The following is a 16379-nucleotide window of genomic DNA, read 5'->3' on the forward strand; positions in this document are numbered from 1 at the left end:
GCGGGGGGCCCATCTGCCCCGCCCCCGCGGCGATGGCCTGGGCCCTGGGGGTGGAGGCTGGGCCAGTGAAGCCCTCGTCCAGCCCCATCACGAGTCGGGAGGCAGGGTCACAGGGAGGAAGGCCCGAGGCTGCGGCTGCTACTTGGGGTCCCCCTCGGGGAGAGGCACTCCGTCTGCTCGGGCCTCCTTCGGGGTCCCGGCCTTCTTGGGCTTCTGCTTGGCCTTCCTGAGCATGTGCACCTGTCCCAGGGCAGGTGAGGTCAGAGGGCAGCACACTGCAGGCCCCCGACTCAGGGCTCCGGGGCCCCTGCCACTGTGTCAGCACATTGGACGGAAGGGCAGGGGCGGAGCCACATGGTTGTGGCCTTTGGGGCAAGGGCTCCAGCCCCAGCCCCCCAAGTGGCGGACCCCCTCCACGGCCCTGGGGGCACATTCCCACAGAGGAGAGGTGCTCTCCAAGGGCGGGCTGGCCCGGACCCCAGGACCCGCGGGGCCAGGCAGGGGTGCGCCATGCCACGCCCCTCACAGCCACAGCGGGCCAGCCCTGGGCCCCAGCCAGCACACCCCCGGCTCACCTTGGGGCCCACAGCGGAGATGATTATGTGGCCAGGAGCCTGCACCCAGGGCTCGCCGTCCACCTGCACAGGTGTGGCCTTGAGGAGGGTGACGCGGAAGTAGGCGCCCTGGGCGATGCGGATGCCGGAGCGCAGCCCGCCCTGGACCTGGCCCTGGGGGGGGGGCAGGGGGTCAGGGGGCAGGGGGTCAGCGGGCAGCGGCCTCACCCTGGGGGCAGGGGGCAGGGGCCAGGGGGCAGGGGCAGGGGCCTCACCCTGGGGGCAAGGGGCAGGGGCCAGGGGGCAGGGGCAGGGGCAGGGGCCTCACCCTGGGGGCGGGGGCAGGGGCCAGGGGGCAGGGGGTCAGCAGGCAGCGGCCTCACCCTGGGGGCAGGGGGCAGGGGCCAGGGGGCAGGGGCAGGGGGCAGGGGCAGGGGCCTCACCCTGGGGGCAGGGGGCCGGGGGCAGGGGCAGGGGCCTCACCCTGGGGGCAGGGGGCCGGGGGCAGGGGCCAGGGGCAGGGGCAGGGGCCTCACCCTGGGGGCGGGGGCGGGGGCCAGGGGGCAGGGGCAGGGGGCAGGGGCGGGGCCTCACCCTGGGGGCAGGGGCCAGGGGGCAGGGGGCAGGGGCCTCACCCTGGGGGGCGGGGGGCAGGGGGCCAGGGGCAGGGGCCTCACCCTGGGGGGGGGGCGGGGGGCAGGGGGCAGGGGCAGGGGCCTCACCCTGGGGGCGGGGGGCAGGGGCCAGGGGGCAGGGGCAGGGGCCTCACCCTGGGGGCAGGGGGCAGGGGCCAGGGGGCAGGGGCAGGGGCCTCACCCTGGGGGCGGGGGGCCGGGGGCAGGGGCAGGGGCCTCACCCTGGGGGCGGGGGGCCGGGGGCAGGGGCAGCGGCCTCACCCTGGGGCCCGCCCGCACTCACCATGTGCAGGACGCCTGTCACGCCCACCACCTCCAGCAGCCCATCGTCCATGCGCGGCTTCTCAAACCTCGAGTCACTATCTGGACCCCACAGGTCAGCCCCTGAGCCCCAGCTGTGCCGAGGCGGGGTGCACAGGTGAGGGTGTGGGCCGCAGGCGCCGCGTGGCGCAGGCCGGGGTCCCGCCAGAGTCGGCAGGGGCCCCACTGGGGCAGAGCACCCGCCCGAGAGCCCACCCACGGCACCTGGGGATGTTGATGAAGATGAGGCCCTCGATGCTGGGCAGCTCCACCTCCTGCTGCTCCACCTGCAGCCGGATCTCCCTGTGCAGGCTGCGGGAGTGGCTCATCTTCTGCAGCCCCACCCGCACGTACACCCCCTTGTTGTGGAGCCTGCGGGCGGAGGGGCGCCTGCAGTCAGCAGGCGGGGCGGGCAGCGCCTCCCCACCCAGCCCTGCTGGGAGGCGGGCCATCACGGGGTGGGGTGGGGCGGGGTGGGGGGGAGGCGCAGCCCCTCTCTGCCCGCCCCCGCCCCCGCGGCCCCGCAGCACCTGCTTGTGAACTTGCTGGGCTCCTCCTCGCGCGCCTGATGGAAGTCCAGGCTCAGCTCTGCGTCGATGCCAATCCCACAGTAGTTACTCATCTGCACAATCTGGGGACGAGACACAGTCTCCCGTGCCCAGGTCCACCCCGGCCAGGTGCCCCTGCCTGCCCTCGGCCGGGCCCAGCGATGCCAGCGCCCAGAGGGCAGCGCGGCAAGCAGCGCGGACCAGACCCCACGCACCAGCCCTGGACCGTCACCCGGCAACCACCGCTCTGTGCCCCGACTTCCCCAAGTAAAACAAAAACAAAAACAAGTCCCACAGGGGCCCACAGCCGCCACACCCTCACCCGGGCCCACCGCACCTTGGGGGGCTCCAGGTCGGCCACGCCGTTCCCCACGCCGTTGGCCTCATGAGCGTCCAGCAGGATGGCCCAGCGGTCCACGAGGACAGCGTCGGCCTCATCCACCGACACCAGCACAGAGGACAGGTCCTCTCCACTGTAGCCGGGCCCCCAGCGGAGCACCCGGCCCAGGTCGTTCCCTGGGGCAGGGCAGACGCCAGCTGACTTGCCCCACCCACTGCCCCACCCCAGGCCTCCACCAAAGCTTGGGGGGGGAGGGATAACCCCACAGGCCCGCCTCCTGAATTCTGACCCACCAGCCGACCCCACCTGTGCCCAGGGGCAGGATGGCCACAGAAGGCTCCGGGCAGGCCAGCCGGTGCCGCGTCTCCTCCAGGGCGGAGAGCACCCAGCCCACGGTGCCGTCCCCGCCACACACCAGCACCCGGAAGCAGGGCACCTGGGAGAACACGTGGAACCTGGCGACGGGGAGACAGGCGCTGTCTGCCACCAGCTGCAGCCACGCAGGCAAGCGCGGGCAGGGGGCGGAGGCCGGCCGCGGGAGGGGCCGCCGCTCGCCCCCCTCCAAGGCAGCCCCGCGGCTCCGGCGCCAAGCCATCGGGGGCCGCCCGCCCGGCCACGGGTGTGCGAAAGCCCCTTGAGGGGCCTGCCGGCTGCGCCCACCACACTCACCCAGGAAGAGGCCCCCCGTGCGTCAGCTCGAAGACCTGGTGAGGGTTCAGCAGCTTCCGGAAACTGCAGAGCAGGTCGCGGCCCTTCAGGCCTCCACTCTTGGGGTTCACGAACACGAGGAGGGGGCAGCAGTCCGGGGGCAGCTTCGTGTGCTGACAGACGGGGGCTGAGTTACGGCCGCCCCGCCGGGCTGCCCGGGCAGCGACCGCCCCCCCCTCCAGTGCCCCCCTGGCCTGGGCCAAGCTGGGGCCGCGCCCGCCCAAGGGAGTCACACACCAGGACCACCCAGTGCCCCGAGTCCACCAGGCTTCTAGGGACCCCCCCAAGGCAGAGAGGGCACCCACAGGCCTCTGGCCAATGGGGCCGAAAGGGGGCTGCCCGCTCGGAGCTCTGAGCACACAGGCCAAGGCCGGCGGCGGACACTGGTCCCCGAGGCCTTGCCATCACCTCATCCACGCGACCACAGGCCTGGCCCCACCGCAGCTCAGGAGCCGCCCGGCATGCGGCCTGGGGGTGCAGCTCCCAGAGCCCCTGCCCACCCACCTGGCCGCCAGGGGGCCCGGGTCACGGGGAGACCGCCCACGGCCCCTCAGGCTCAGGGAAGCCCCCACGATCCCCAGAACAGTGCCCGGAACCCAGTGGACAAGAGGCAGGGACGCCCTCCCCCGTGAGAACTGGGAGGGGTTGAGCACGGGCTCAGCGGCCACAGCCCAAGGCCAAGGGCGCGAGGGGCAACACGGGACCCACCGGGCAGAGCCGCCTGCAGGCACCATCCGCCTGCTGGCAGGTGCGTGTCCGCACCTCCCGCCCCCTTGGCCCTGGCCTGACCTGCAGGCCGCACTCTCCGGGCGTCCACCCTGCCCTCGGCCCCTGAGCCGGCATGGGGTGGGCGGGGCGCGGGAGCCCGAGCTCCCTGCTGGCCTCTGCGTCCCCTGGACAGGCTTGGGGCTGGGGCAGAGCAGCTGGGAACGGCTGGGGGCTCTGCGGCCATCGCGGCTGAGCGTCAGAGGCTCTGGGGAGGCACAGAGCACGGGGGTCTGGAGCACAGGCCCCTCGCCCCAGGGGCCGGCAGGGCTGGCGGGCAGGCGGCACCAGGCACCCCTGCTCCAGGCAGTGCCGGGCCTCAGGGCAGCATCTGGTCTGAGGGCGCCACCTGCTGGCCACGGCAGTCAAGGCGGCAAGCGGGCAGCCATGGGCCTGCTGGGCAGGGGGCTGAGGCCGGGCCCAGTGACCCCAGAGAGGACGAGGGCCACGGGGAATGCTCGCAGTCCACGCAAGCCTCTCACGTGTGTAAACCGGGCATGTGCAGCTGACCTCCGAGTGCGAGACAAAACCAGCCTCGGAGGCCGCGTGGCTCAGCCCCCACTCACCAGCACGTCCGGGAGCACCAGGGCGGTCAGTGGCCGGCCATGCACAGCCGTGTCCCTGACCAGCATGTAGAGGCGTTCGGCCTCCGCGAAGCAGGCCACGTCCAGCACCACGGCACCTGTGGCAGGTGGGCTGTGAGCTTGGCCACAACCAGTTCCAGCCAAGCCCACGTGGGGGCGTCTGCGCAGCTGTGGCCCCCCCGCCCCGCCCGACCCTAGGGCCTGGGGGAGGGGCCTTCACGGAGGGCTGGGCGCCACAGAGACAGGACACGGGGGGGGGGGGGGGGGGGGGCGGGGGAGGGGTGTGAGCAAGGCCGCAAGGACCAAGTAGCCGGGCACGTCCTCATTCCCTGCCTGCCAAGCCCTGGGGACCCAGGGGTCTGGGCCCCCAGAAACGGGGGACCACGGACTGCTGAGGACCCACAGAGGGGACATGGGCTCGTGGCACTGCCCTCCCATTTCTGGAAGGCCTTGAGTTTCTGTGACAGGGATGCAACCCCACGGGCAGAACGGTAGTATTCTCCGGCCTCGGCCAGGGTGTAGCCAGGAAACAAAACGAGTTTCCCTCCCAGGTGGTTCCAGAAGGAGCAGAGACTCAGGTGTCAGCGAGGTGCCAGCCCCGACGGAGGTGAGCAGGCAGGGCCCCCCCCTCCCCCAAGCTAGTCCAACTGCGCGGGGCTGGGGGGCTCACCTTGGGAGGCGTACACGTGGCTCACAGACACCAGGTCAGCTGCAGAGACGCGCTGCGGTCAGGGGCGCAGGAGAGGGCAGAGGCCGAGGGGCCCTCACACCTCCCAGGCCGCTGCCCCCAGCCGCTTGGTTCAGGGGGAATGTCACATCACATGGCAGGGCCAGCGACCCCAGGAAAGGGCACGCCCCCCGACTCCAGGGACAGCAGGCTCCCCCCCCGCCCCCGGGGCCCAGGGAGGAGAAGGCAGAGCCTGGACTTCAGGAGGCTCAGCAGCCCCTCAGAGGGCGGGCCGCAGCCTGGGCCCCGGGGGTCAGGAAAGACCGACCGGGCGGGGCACCGGGGGGCACAGGCCGGGACGGCGATGGGGGTGTCAGAGGACCCGGCCTCGTCCAGCAGCCCCACCGCCTGTCTTGGGACCTCTGCCCTGTCCCCAGGGGTCCGTGGCCAGCAGCCCTCGGCCAGCCCAGGAGGTCGCACCTTTGGTGGCCAGAGTCTCATCCAGCAGACTGCCGTACTCAGGGGTGGACAGGCCAGGGGGCAGGCCCCCAATGAACAGGGACACACGGGGGACCACGGGCCTGCTCTCGGCCAGGTAGAAGCGTGTCTGGTTCATCTGCCGCAGGGACGTCTGTGGGGGGAGGGGTGTTGCTGAGCAGGGTGCACCCGCAGCAGCAGGGGGCCCCGGAAGAACCTGGGGCAGAAGCGAGAAGGCAGAGAGGACAGAAGCCACAGGCTCCCTCCCCCCGCCCCTCAGGGAGCTCAGGGCTCTGAGGCCCAAACCCTGGCCTCCAGGAGCAGGTGCCGGAAGCAGACGGACCTCCAGGCCCCACAGAGGCTGGCAGGGTGGCCACGGGGACCATCTCTATGAGGCAACAGCCACAGCCAAAGACCAGCAGCTCCCGAAGGCCAGTGTCCCCGCCCACTGACCTGCCGGATGTCACGGAGCCGGCTGAGCAGCAGCTCGTCGTCCGCCAACACCGTCCGCTGGACTGGGGGCGGGGGGCAGAGTGTCAGCACCCGGAGCCATGCCCACCCTGCAGACAGCCGCCCGGGGCCCGGGGCCCAGGGCCGACCGCACGGGGCATCGCGGCAGGCCGTCCGCTCACCTTGCCTGCTACCCATGAGGACCTCCACCAGCTGGAAGCTCTCGGGACTCTCAGCCTGGGGGGCAGAGGTGGGGGTGTCAGGCTGCGACCAGGACACCCCAGGGCACCCCGGTGGGGCTTCCGCCCCGGGCTGGGCCGGCGGCCAGGCCGGCGGGGAGGCCAGGACCTGCAGGCCCACGACACACACCTGGCGTCCGAGCAGCGGGAGGACCTCCAGTACCACAGCCCGGGCCGTGCTGTCTGCAGTCACCCGAATGGACACGAAGGCCACACCCACCCTGCGGGGGACAAGCTCAGGGGCTGTGGCCACACTCCCGACCGAACCCGTTCCCCCCCCCGCCCCCCCGCCCCCCGGCCCGACCCGCAGGCAGGCCCCGCGCCCAGGGCGGGGGCTCACTTGAGCCAGGCAGGGTAGACCTTCAGGACTTCCTGGGTGCGGGGCAGGGCACGGATGATCCAGGCCTCAGCCGCAGGGACGCCCTCGGGGGGCCCGGGGCCCCTGCCGCCCTCCTCCTCCAGAGCCCCGCCGCCTGGGGCCTTGCCCCTGGCCCCGGGGTCACCGGCCGGCGGCGGCGCCGAGGGAAGTGCCTGCAGCTCGAAGTCGCGCGGGTCCTCCGCAATGTAGAAGGCTCGCAGGGCCGCCTCCTGCGGGGGGTGGGGGCGGGGGGGTGAAGAGCCGCCCTGCTGGGGGCCCCGCCACCGTGCTGGGGGCCTCTGCTTACCAGCACCTCCTCGCTCCCAGCCAGGCGGGGGACACTGACGACACGGAAGTGCCCGCGATGCACAGCGTCGCTGCCGTCAAAGATCCGCAGCGTCTGCTTGTCTGGCCCAGAGGGAAGGGGCGTGAACCCGAGATGGGCCAGAGGAGGGGCGGGGGACCAGACGGGGAGCGGGGGCGCTGGGCACGTACTGGACTCTGGCGGCGGCGGCACCTCTCTGCCCGGGCCTGCGGCAGCGCTTCCGTCCGCGCCGGGGTCCCCCTCGCCTGCGGGATGATGCGCACAGCAGGCCTCTCTCGCCTGCCCTCCCGCCCGCCCCGCCGGGCCCACCGGCCGCCGCCCCCGCGCTCACCAGGCTCAGGGCCGCCGCTCTCGGAGATGCGGAAGCAGTGCCTCTTGCTGAAGTTGCGGGATAGCAGCCGCACGCACGTGGGGGGCAGGACCATGCTGCGCAGGCGCCCGAAGGAGCACTCAGGGGCGAGCACCGTGGAGCAGACCGCGTGAGCCTGAGGGGCAGCGGGCGGGGGGCGGGGAGGTCGCGGCCTTGAGCCTCAGGCCTCCAGCCTGCCCCCCGCGACCCCGCAGGGCCTCGCCCACAAGAAGCCCCGACTCTTCAAAACAGGGGCCTGGCCCCAAAAGACGGGCACAGATCGAAAGGAGGCCCCGACACCCCGCCCCACCTGGACGCCGCACCATTGGCAGCGCAGCCCGGCCGGCACGTCGGAGGAGCCGCACGTCTTCCGACAGACCTCGCAGCGCGCGCCCGAGGGCAGGTTCCCCTCGCGCCAGTGGTGGTGGGGCGCGTCCTGCGGGGCGGGGGGGGGGGGGAGCGGTGTCAGCAGACGCCGGCCCCCCCCCCGCCCCCCCCCGGCCCGTGACTCCCGCCACTCACGGGGTCACGGTGCCCATCCTGGTGGCACTGGCGGCAGTCGCTGCAGGCGAAGGGCACACAGTCGGGGTGAACGTGCAGCTCACACACTGGGGGGCGGGCAGCGTTAGGGGCCTCTCGCCGCGCCCCACCACCCCTGCCCCGTCTGGCCACGCTGTCTTTGCGCTTCCTGCGCCTGAGGTGGCCCCTGCCCGCCGCCCCCCCCCCGGCCCCTGCCCGCCCCCCCCCAGCCCCCGTGCCCCCACCACGCAGCCTGCAGCCGCCCCTGCCGCCCGCCTGGGACGACCCCGCCCCGCCCCGCCCCGCCCCTCAGGCCGCCGGCCTGGCAGGGCTGCGGCAGCGGGCAGCAGGGGCCCGGACCCGGGGTCAGCAGTACCTTCACAGCGAAGCGCGGGCACCTCCAGGCCCTTGCGGCAAACCGCGCAGAACTTGCGCTTGTAAAGCCCCCGGGGGCCGAAGCAGTGGGCCACGGGGACCTGGAGGGGCAGAGCACGGCCTCAGCCCGGCGCTCGCCCTGCCCCCACAGCACCTGCCTGGCCACGCTGTCCCCCAGCCCTGAGGCCGTCCTGCGCAGTACTGACAGGGCCTGCCCGGCCACCGTCCCCCGCTGGGTGCGGCCAGCGCTGCCCTGACCCTCCCACCGTGGCTGCATGAAGCCCCTTCCGTGGCGGCCAGGACAGGGACACCCCTGCTGGTCCTTCCCGCCCAGCTGCTCCCCAGGTCTGTCCTCCTGGGGTAACATGTGGGGCAACCGGAAGGGAACGCAGGCGGAGGAGGGCCCACGGAGGGGCAGGAGGGGCCGTGCTGGGGTCCATGGGAGACACGGGGGAGAGCCAGGGGGATGTGAGGCGGGGCGCTGCCTGGAGAGGCTGGGGGGCAGGGGTGAGGTTCAGGATGCAGCCCAGCACAAGGGGCACTCCCGCCCCCGCCCCCAGGCTGGTCCCACCGCCCGCCCGGCCAAGCCCGGCCAAGCCCGGCCAAGCCCGCCCAGCGCGCAGGCCGGCGCCCGTGCTCCATACGCACCCGGACCAGGCTGGGCGCCACGCTGGCGCAGGGCGTCTTCACCTGCTTCAGGCACTTCTCGTGGGACATGAAGTTGCAGACTGCAGGGACAGAGTGTGGGAGTCGGCCCCTGTCCTGCCCCGCGATCAAGAGGCCCCTGGGTCGGCACGCAGATGGGGCGCCAGCCAGCGGGCTCACCAAGAGCCGCGGCGGGGCAGCAGGGCCCTGGCAGCGCCAAGTCCCCGCCACGGGGGGCGCACTCTTCCACGGCCGCTACGGCCAACCCCAGCAGGGCGAGTCGCTGCAGGCCCCAGCCCCACCCCGCTGCGGGGGCCGAGGGGAGCCTGGTTCCCACCATCCCCACAGCTCGGCCAGCAGGGCGCCATAGCGACAGCCCCCCCCCACCGACCCTCTCAGCAGCTCTGAGAAACACCCTGCCCTCTGCCCCACCCCACCCCTCATCTGGAGGAAGCCCAGACCGCGCGTGGAGCGGGGACTGATGGCTGTGACCGCCCTGGGTGACGTATCTGGTGTCCCCAGAGGAGCCCCTGCCCCGAGGCTTAGCTCTCCTTCCAGTCTCTAAGAGGGGCGGGCGGGGGGCGGGCACCTCTGCACATCCCCCAATACCAGCTTTGCCAGGGACACCCTTCCCTCACCCCCCACCGCTGCACGCGCCCCTAACGATCCCTCCCCCACGCCGCGTATCTGCTGAGGCCCACGGCCAGGCCATGCCCGGCCGGGACCCCACTGAGGCCAGTGGGACAGCTGCCCCTGCCCTGTCCACAGGGGTGGGCAGTTTAGGGGCCCCAAAGGCAGTGAGGGCCCCGACTGCACTGGGCTCCCCAGGCCCACCTGAGAAGCAGGGGCACCCCCACCTGTCTGGGGAGGCCCAGCGAGACTCAGGCTCAGCTGGGAGATGGACTCAAAGACAGACAGGGAGGCCCGGAAAAGAGTGTCTGGAGCGGCCTCGGTGGCACCCACAGCAGGGGTGGGTCTGTGCGGATGGGGCCGAGGTGGGGGCGGGGGGAGGCTGGCGCCGGCTGCGGGGCCGGGAAGCCGGCAGGTGGCAGAGGGACGGCCCTCCGACACGGCCTGGGGTGGGGCTGCCCACGGCCGGCCGTGAGGCAGTTCCGTCCCAGGCCGGCGAGGGCAGCCCCGAGGCCCAGCTTCCCAGAAAGTTCCAGAAGCAGCAGAGGCCGAGGCCGAGGCGTGAGGTCCCGCCGGCTTCCCCTCACAGCAGCCAGACCGACTCTGCCACAGAGGCGGCAGCTGTGGGCAGGCAGCGCCCCGCTTCCCCCCAGCTGGGGAAGATAACGCCTCATCGCTGCGCACCACGCGTCCTGGGCACCCCTGCCCGGGAGGGGCTCTTCCTCCACACCCTTATCAGGCTCCCCTGCTTGCAGAGGTTGCCAGCCCCTTCTCCACAGGAGGAGGGCCCACACAGCTGCCAGGGAGGCCTCCGTACCATCCCTACATCCAGCCGCGCTCTGAGAGCTGCTGGGCCCTTCCGTCCTGGAGCCCTGCCTTCTCCGCCTCGCACCTGTGTGGGGGCCCTGGGGCGAGCCTCCGACCCAGGGGGAGAGAGGGCAGTGCAGTGTTTCCAGTGAGGAGAAACCAGGGGTGACCACCCCCGTGCTAGCCTCACACAGAAGACATCCTGTGTGGGGGCCCCGCCTCTTCCCTGCCGAGATCGGACCAGGTCTCGACAGACCTCTGCCTGCGTTGTCCCTCAGTCCCCAGAGCCAAAGGCCGGCCTCCCTGAGCAGGGCAGAGGCTCCCCACGCGGCCACCCTCCGTGCCCCTAGGCAGCTGGGTGGGGTCCCCAGGTCCGCCCACCTGCGCAGGACTGGAAGGGAGAAGACCCTGGACGCACAGGCTCTGGCTGCCCAGGAGCCAGAGGAGGGAGGGCCTTTACACCCCGCCAGCCTGGCTTGGCAGCTGGATGGGAGCCCTGTTGGGGCATGCCGAATGTGGGACAGCAGGCCCCGCAGCCGGCTGTCTGGGAGCCTGAGCCGCGCACACACCAGGCCCCAGTGGGCAGAGGGGGCACACACCTGGGCGAGAACGGGCCAGCACAGGAGCACAGGGGCCGGTGTGCCAGGCCAGCCCTGCCTGGGGCAGTCGGCCTGCTCAGGGTGGGCTGGCCTCATCCCCCAGCCGCTGCACCTGCCACCCTGCCCCGCGCGGGGGTTGGGGGGGCGGGGGAGGGGCATGCTCTTCCCCGTTGGACTCTGACCCAGGTGAGGAAGCCCAGGGAGTCCTGGGGAGGGGCCCCGCGGGCTCTGGACGCCCCGGAACCCCAGGCAGAGCTGGCCCTCATCACCTCCACGGGAAGGCTCTAGCCGGCACGCCCTGCCCGGTGCGAAGGCCTCTGCTGGGCCAGAGTGCAGAGGCCAGAGGTGAGGCGCCCGTCGGGGCCGGGGGCTACGGTCTGCGATGGGGTCGCGGGCGCTCACCGTCGCACAGGAAGCCGGCCAACCCCCAGATGAAGTCGGAGCAGAGGTGGCAGTAGGTGGGCTTGGTGAGCGTCACCTTCCGGAAGGTGTGACCCGGTGCAGCGGGGCCCGGGGTCCTGGCGCCTGTCCGCTCCGGCTCCGACCCCGGCCCGGACCCCGGCCCCAGCCGCGCGCGGCCTCCGCTGCCCAGATCGGGGCTGGCGGCCGGGCTGCCCAGGCGCGGCGAGCCGCCGCCGAGCCAGGAGCCGGCCTCAGGCTCGGCCGTCGCCGCCATCCCCGGCCCGGGCGGCCCGAGCCCCCGCAGCTGGCGAGAGCCGGGTCGGCGCTGCGGGGCGAGGCCGTGGTCGCGGGGCTCCCGGCAATCAGCGCCGGCTTCCGACTGCGCCCGCCGCCACTGCGCAGGCGCGCGCTCTCGGACCCGGCCGGGCCTGGCGGCGAGGCTGGGCTGGCCCGCGAGGCGGAGCGGGGCGCGGCCTGAGGGGCCGGCCCTAAGGGGGCGGGGCCGGCAGGAGATGGGGCTGGGGGCGGGGCCGGGGGCCGCGGGGCCTACCGCGGGAGGCCTGACGGGAGGGGCCTGGATGGGGGCGTGGCCCGGGGCGGGCCGGCGGGAGGCGGGGCGCGCCTGCGGAGCTGGGGTCCTAGCCACGGTCGGAACGGGGCTGGGTGCGGCGACCCGGCGAGCAGAGGGCGGGGCCGGTGGCTTCGGGCCGACCGCCTGACCCGGAGCCGGGGCTCGGCTCCCCGCACGCGGCTTCCCCGCACCGATGCGAGGCGTTTGCACCTGCGGCGTCCAGGCGCGCGCCTGCGCAGACCGACTCCTCTGACGCGGTCCCGGGACCCAGGCTGTGGCTCGCGGTCGTGCAGGGCGACCCAGCGCGCGCGTGGCGCAGCCTGGGTCCCCAGGGTGGGGACGGGGTCAGGCTGGCGTCTACGGTGGAGGGGGGTGTCGGCGACGGCCGTGGGCTGGGCGGGCCGTGGGGTCGTCGAACGCGCGGTTTCTGCCCTGCCCGCAGGACCCTGCCCAGGGGATCGGCCCCTGTCCTCAGCGCAAACGGGGACTGACGATCCCGGCCACCGACGGCCGGGACCTGCATCCCTCCAGGAAGTTGCTGCCTCGCCTGTTCGCGGATGACCTTACAGGAGCCCCCTCCCATCAGCTCTCCCTTGGGAAGCCGGGCGGGGGGGCGGGGGGGGCGGCATCCCTCTGTCCCTCTGCGCCGTGGCCTCACGTTCCTGTCGCAGGCGGTCCTGGACCCCCTCCCCGACCTGAAACCCCACCCTACCGCGCTCCCAGCAACATTGAACCCCACCGCTCGTCCTGCCGGCGGGGCACCCCCGCGTGCACAGCGCTGTGCGATCCAGGCAGCGCTGGAGATGTGTTCACGCAGTCGTCACCCGCCTGATCCCTGCCGAGTCGTGAGCTGCCCTCCAACCAGGCCCCTACCCTGGCACTGCGGCCGTGGGCTGCAGGGCCTTGGAGCAGTTGGTTCCTGTGGGTGCAGGGAAGGGTGGGGCCCCAGGGCCCCAGAAGAGAAGAAAAACAAATGGGGGTGGGGCTGGGGGGAGGCAGCCAGGGGAAAATAGTGTCCCGGGAGAGGGCGTAAGGCCCCCCAAACGCTGCGGAGGAAATCCCTGGAAGTGCACCCACTGGCCAGATAGCTGAGGGAGGCAGGGGGGCTTCCGGGGGTGGGCTGTGGAGAGGAACGAGCTGGTGCCAGGGTCCGGCTCTCAGAGGAAGAGGAGCAGGCCCCTGAGAAGGTGGGCACAGACGCCCCCCCACCCCGGGAGCTCATCGTGGCCCGGGCGGTGCTCACCGAGTGTCATCCCTGCCCTCCTGGAACTGTGCTCTGGGCAGACAGACAACAAACGGAAGACAAGCCCAGAAATGCCACCCACTGTCTTGGGGCCCACAGTAGCCCCAGAGAGCCAGGTCCGGGTAACCAGGAGGAGCTGGCCTGAGGCAGTGGGGACTGAGCACGGGGTTGGGGACACTTCCAAACAGGGGGAAGCAGGGTGTCAAGGCCCTGGGGTGGGGCCACCAAGGAAGGGGAGGGTGCCCCTTCCCGTGGTGTCCCTCAGGCAGTGTCCACGTCCCGGGGCTGAGTCCCCAGCTCTGAGCGCAGCTCCCAGCACGCCTCTGCCCCCTTTCCCAAACCTCGAGCCAGACGGACGCGAGCTCCTGGGTCTGCTCCTCTCTACCTTTCCCCTCATCACCACCCACCCCATGAACCTGCCCTCAGCCAGGTCACGGGTGACACTGCATTTGACACACGTTTCTCCACGGACACAACTCGGCCAGCAGCCCTGTCTCAGCCTGAACGAGCTGTCAGACACACCAACTGTCTCTAAAAGGTGCACCCCAGGCTCCCTTTTAGAGACAGTGTCCCTAAAAGGCAGCACCAGGCTTGGGGACTGTTGCAAGCAGTGCAATCACCAAGAAAAAGCACAAAGGTGCAGAAAACGTGGCACTAACTCGAGGTAGGAAGGACATCTGTCTCCAGTCTGAGCTGAGACAGGCCACGTGTTGCCTCCATCCGCTCAGAAGACATGTGTCGGGTTTTTCACGATGCTGCGCATGTCCCCGAGGGTCAATGGTGGGGCTACAAAAAGATCTGAGTGAGCAGATGGGTTCACAAGTACAGGACCTGTGAGTGTTGAGGACCAACAGGGTCTGCAGCACAGACGCACCCCTCCTCCACTGGGGGGGGGCGCTGTCACCGCTCAGCAGGGCTCCTGGGGAGCAGGCCCTCTTGACAGGCCTACCTCCCGTGTCCTCAGGCCACGAAGAGGCCCATCTGTGGAAGACTTGCCTGCCTTTTGATACTTTTTTTTCATCTGCACTTCGTATCATCAGAATGAAAGAGAAAAAACAAAATAAACAATACATTTTATGTCGTCTCTCTTTGCAATGATCGTTCAATATCATTTTCCAGGGAGAAAAGACAAAGGGAGCAGAGTAATCCCTCTGGCGCAGCTGATCGGGAAACCAACGCGGACGTCTGTTCGCAGAAGCCCTGGCTCGTCGCAGGCTCTGCCAGCCAGTCATTAGGGCCGCGCTCCCGCCTGCAGAGAACGGAGTCATCGCCGGCTGGAAGGTTTCGGGCGCGCTCTTCTGCGCTGTGCTAGTCCAAGACACCCCTGCCAATCGGGCGGCCTCCTTCCACCACGTCCTCGTCACGTTGCTGTGAGGGTCCAGCTTATGTTGGCAATGTCGGCATTTCCGGACGAGGCAGCAGCGCCCAGCTGTTTATTGGGCGCCTCGCTCTTGGTTAACTGCCGCGGGTGTTCCTGGGTGCAGCGGCGCATCTGGCATTGACTTCACGGTGTGGAGAAGTGGCTGCGAGCGACCGAAGCACAGCCGGCCGACCCCGGCCGGTGCTTCCACAACACAACTTCCCCTCGGCCAGAGCCTGAAAGGGCCCCCCCAGCGCCACCCCAGCAAGAGGGGAAGTGCGACAGAGGGAACCCGTGAGTGTGGAGACTTCCGGGGTCAGTGTGTCTTGGTTTGGCAAAGTCTACAGAACCACACGACCATACGACGAAGGCCCTGCGTGAAAAGGCCACCGTGGGGCCGGCTGTGTCCAGAGGTGCCCCGTGCTGTGCCGCCCCACGGCTCTGGCCTTGCGGCCCCGTCCAGGAGAGCGCACACCCTCCGGCGCGTTTCAGTTGTGGGCAGGACCGGGCCCCGGCGCCGGGTGCTGGCCTCGTCCAGACCCTCGCACTCCTACATGGGGCCCTCGCCCCGTCGTCTGTGTTCGCAAACACCGCGCAGGCCCGACTGGACGTTGGGTGGGGCGAGGCTGAGCAAACATGAATCTGCTCAGATGTGGTGAGGTGACAGGGATGGAGACGTCCGCCTCTGAAGGAACAACTGACTGCTCACGTTTCCCAGGAGAAGGGGTACTCCACGCCACACAGGGGCACGGGGAAGCACCCGTCTGGGCCAGGAGGCAGAGGCGGGACAAGGGAGCGTGGCCCGGAGCCGTGGCTGGGGCTCTCACAGGAAGGAGGGGCAGGCAGCGCAGGGTGGGGGGCAACGCACATCAGCGGCCCGGCCCGCGGGGCGGCGGCCCCTGGTTGGCCGGCACCTGGCTGGTGTCCGAGGGTGAGGTGGGGAGCTGGCGGAGTGGGCTCCGGTGGCTTCCTCTGTCATCAGGGGCGCTCCCAGGGAGGCCTTACCCGGCTCTGGGGACGGGGGCCCTGGGAGGGGTGGTCTCTCCCAGACCAAGGCCCCAGGAGTCACGAATACAGAAAGCACACGATTGCAGTCGGTACAGTCAGGGGCAGACAGACGGGCGGTGGAGAAGGAAAACGTTTTCACCCACCCTGAGATACAAGCCAGACTTGGTTTAAGAGGAAAAACCCAGTATTTTGTTTACCAGCAGAAAGGGGGAAAGACAGGGGCTGTCCCCGGGAGAGAGCTGCCCCGGCCTAGAGGCCCCGCCCCCGCCCCGCCTCTTTTCAGCCAGAAATAAAAATGAAAAGCCTAAAAAATACCTGTGACAAATGTACAAGGCCCTGAAATGACGCCCCTCCCCGTGTGGCCCCGCCCCAGCCTCCGCGGCAGCGCCTCCCCTCGCAGCAGCCAGGTCTGTCGCGGTGCCCGCGGACACACAGCTCCGCTGCCGGTTCCCGAACAGTCTTCAAGCCTCTTCTCTCGGGTCTGGTGCCGTCTGAGTCCGATGCCCCTCGGCCTCCCCTCCCAAAGACCATCGGTGACGCTCAGAGCCCGCCCGGATAACCCAGGATCCTCTCCGCAGCCCAGGAGCACTGACCTAATCACACCTGCAAAGTCCCTTCGCCAAGTACGTCTCACGCAGGGGTCTCGGCGGGGCCGGTCGGCCGTGCTCTGTCCACTGCCCACAGCCTCCACGCCACTGTCCCACGTTTTCACGGTGACCCTGGATACGCTGTAAGTCCCCTGCGACGTCCTGGGAGCGCTGTCCGAGCCGCTCCTGGCTACGCTCTCTCTCGCGCCCCTTCCCTCCCTCCGGGGGCTGTTGCCATCGGTCTCCTCCTGGAAGGACGTTGTCCTCCGGCTCCTTCACGAGAAGCGTCCCCAGGGTTGGTTTCTCCGAGATGTCTTTTGAGCCTTTTCGTTTA

At 71.1% G+C, this 16379-nt stretch overlaps 1 protein-coding gene across 1 annotated transcript; it reads right to left on the reverse strand.

The window, feature by feature from the left end:
• Window positions 1-10: 10 nt before the first annotated feature.
• Window positions 11-11550, reverse strand: DGKQ (diacylglycerol kinase theta). Its single transcript, XM_054581850.1, has 23 exons — window positions 11277-11550; window positions 8842-8921; window positions 8195-8294; window positions 7822-7907; window positions 7610-7735; window positions 7282-7435; window positions 7121-7195; window positions 6933-7033; window positions 6608-6855; window positions 6398-6488; window positions 6211-6265; window positions 6032-6093; window positions 5582-5732; window positions 5105-5143; window positions 4417-4532; window positions 3047-3198; window positions 2684-2832; window positions 2375-2553; window positions 2020-2120; window positions 1715-1861; window positions 1473-1584; window positions 576-728; window positions 11-240 (listed from the first exon to the last, which is right to left on the reverse strand). Exons 1-23 carry the CDS (start codon window positions 11548-11550, stop codon window positions 139-141), a joined length of 2853 nt encoding a protein of 950 aa, XP_054437825.1. The 3' UTR covers window positions 11-138.
• Between the last annotated feature and the right edge of the window lie 4829 nt (window positions 11551-16379).

Source organism: Pteronotus mesoamericanus, unplaced genomic scaffold (genome assembly GCF_021234165.1).
Source record: "Pteronotus mesoamericanus isolate MK-2021 breed Mesoamerican mustached bat unplaced genomic scaffold, CSHL_Meso_final contig_68, whole genome shotgun sequence".
In the NCBI taxonomy this organism is placed as follows: Eukaryota; Metazoa; Chordata; class Mammalia; order Chiroptera; family Mormoopidae; genus Pteronotus; species Pteronotus mesoamericanus.

Excerpts from the sequence above, each read along its gene's own strand:
- DGKQ (XM_054581850.1), bottom strand. The coding sequence starts at position 11,550 with ATGGCGGCGACGGCCGAGCCTGAGGCCGGCTCCTGGCTCGGCGGCGGC. Across the intron at positions 7,034-7,120 it reads GCCGCCGCCGCCAGAGTCCA|ACAAGCAGACGCTGCGGATC; the intron begins GTACGTGCCCAG and ends CCTCTGGGCCAG. Across the intron at positions 5,144-5,581 it reads TGAGACTCTGGCCACCAAAG|CTGACCTGGTGTCTGTGAGC; the intron begins GTGCGACCTCCT and ends GCGTCTCTGCAG.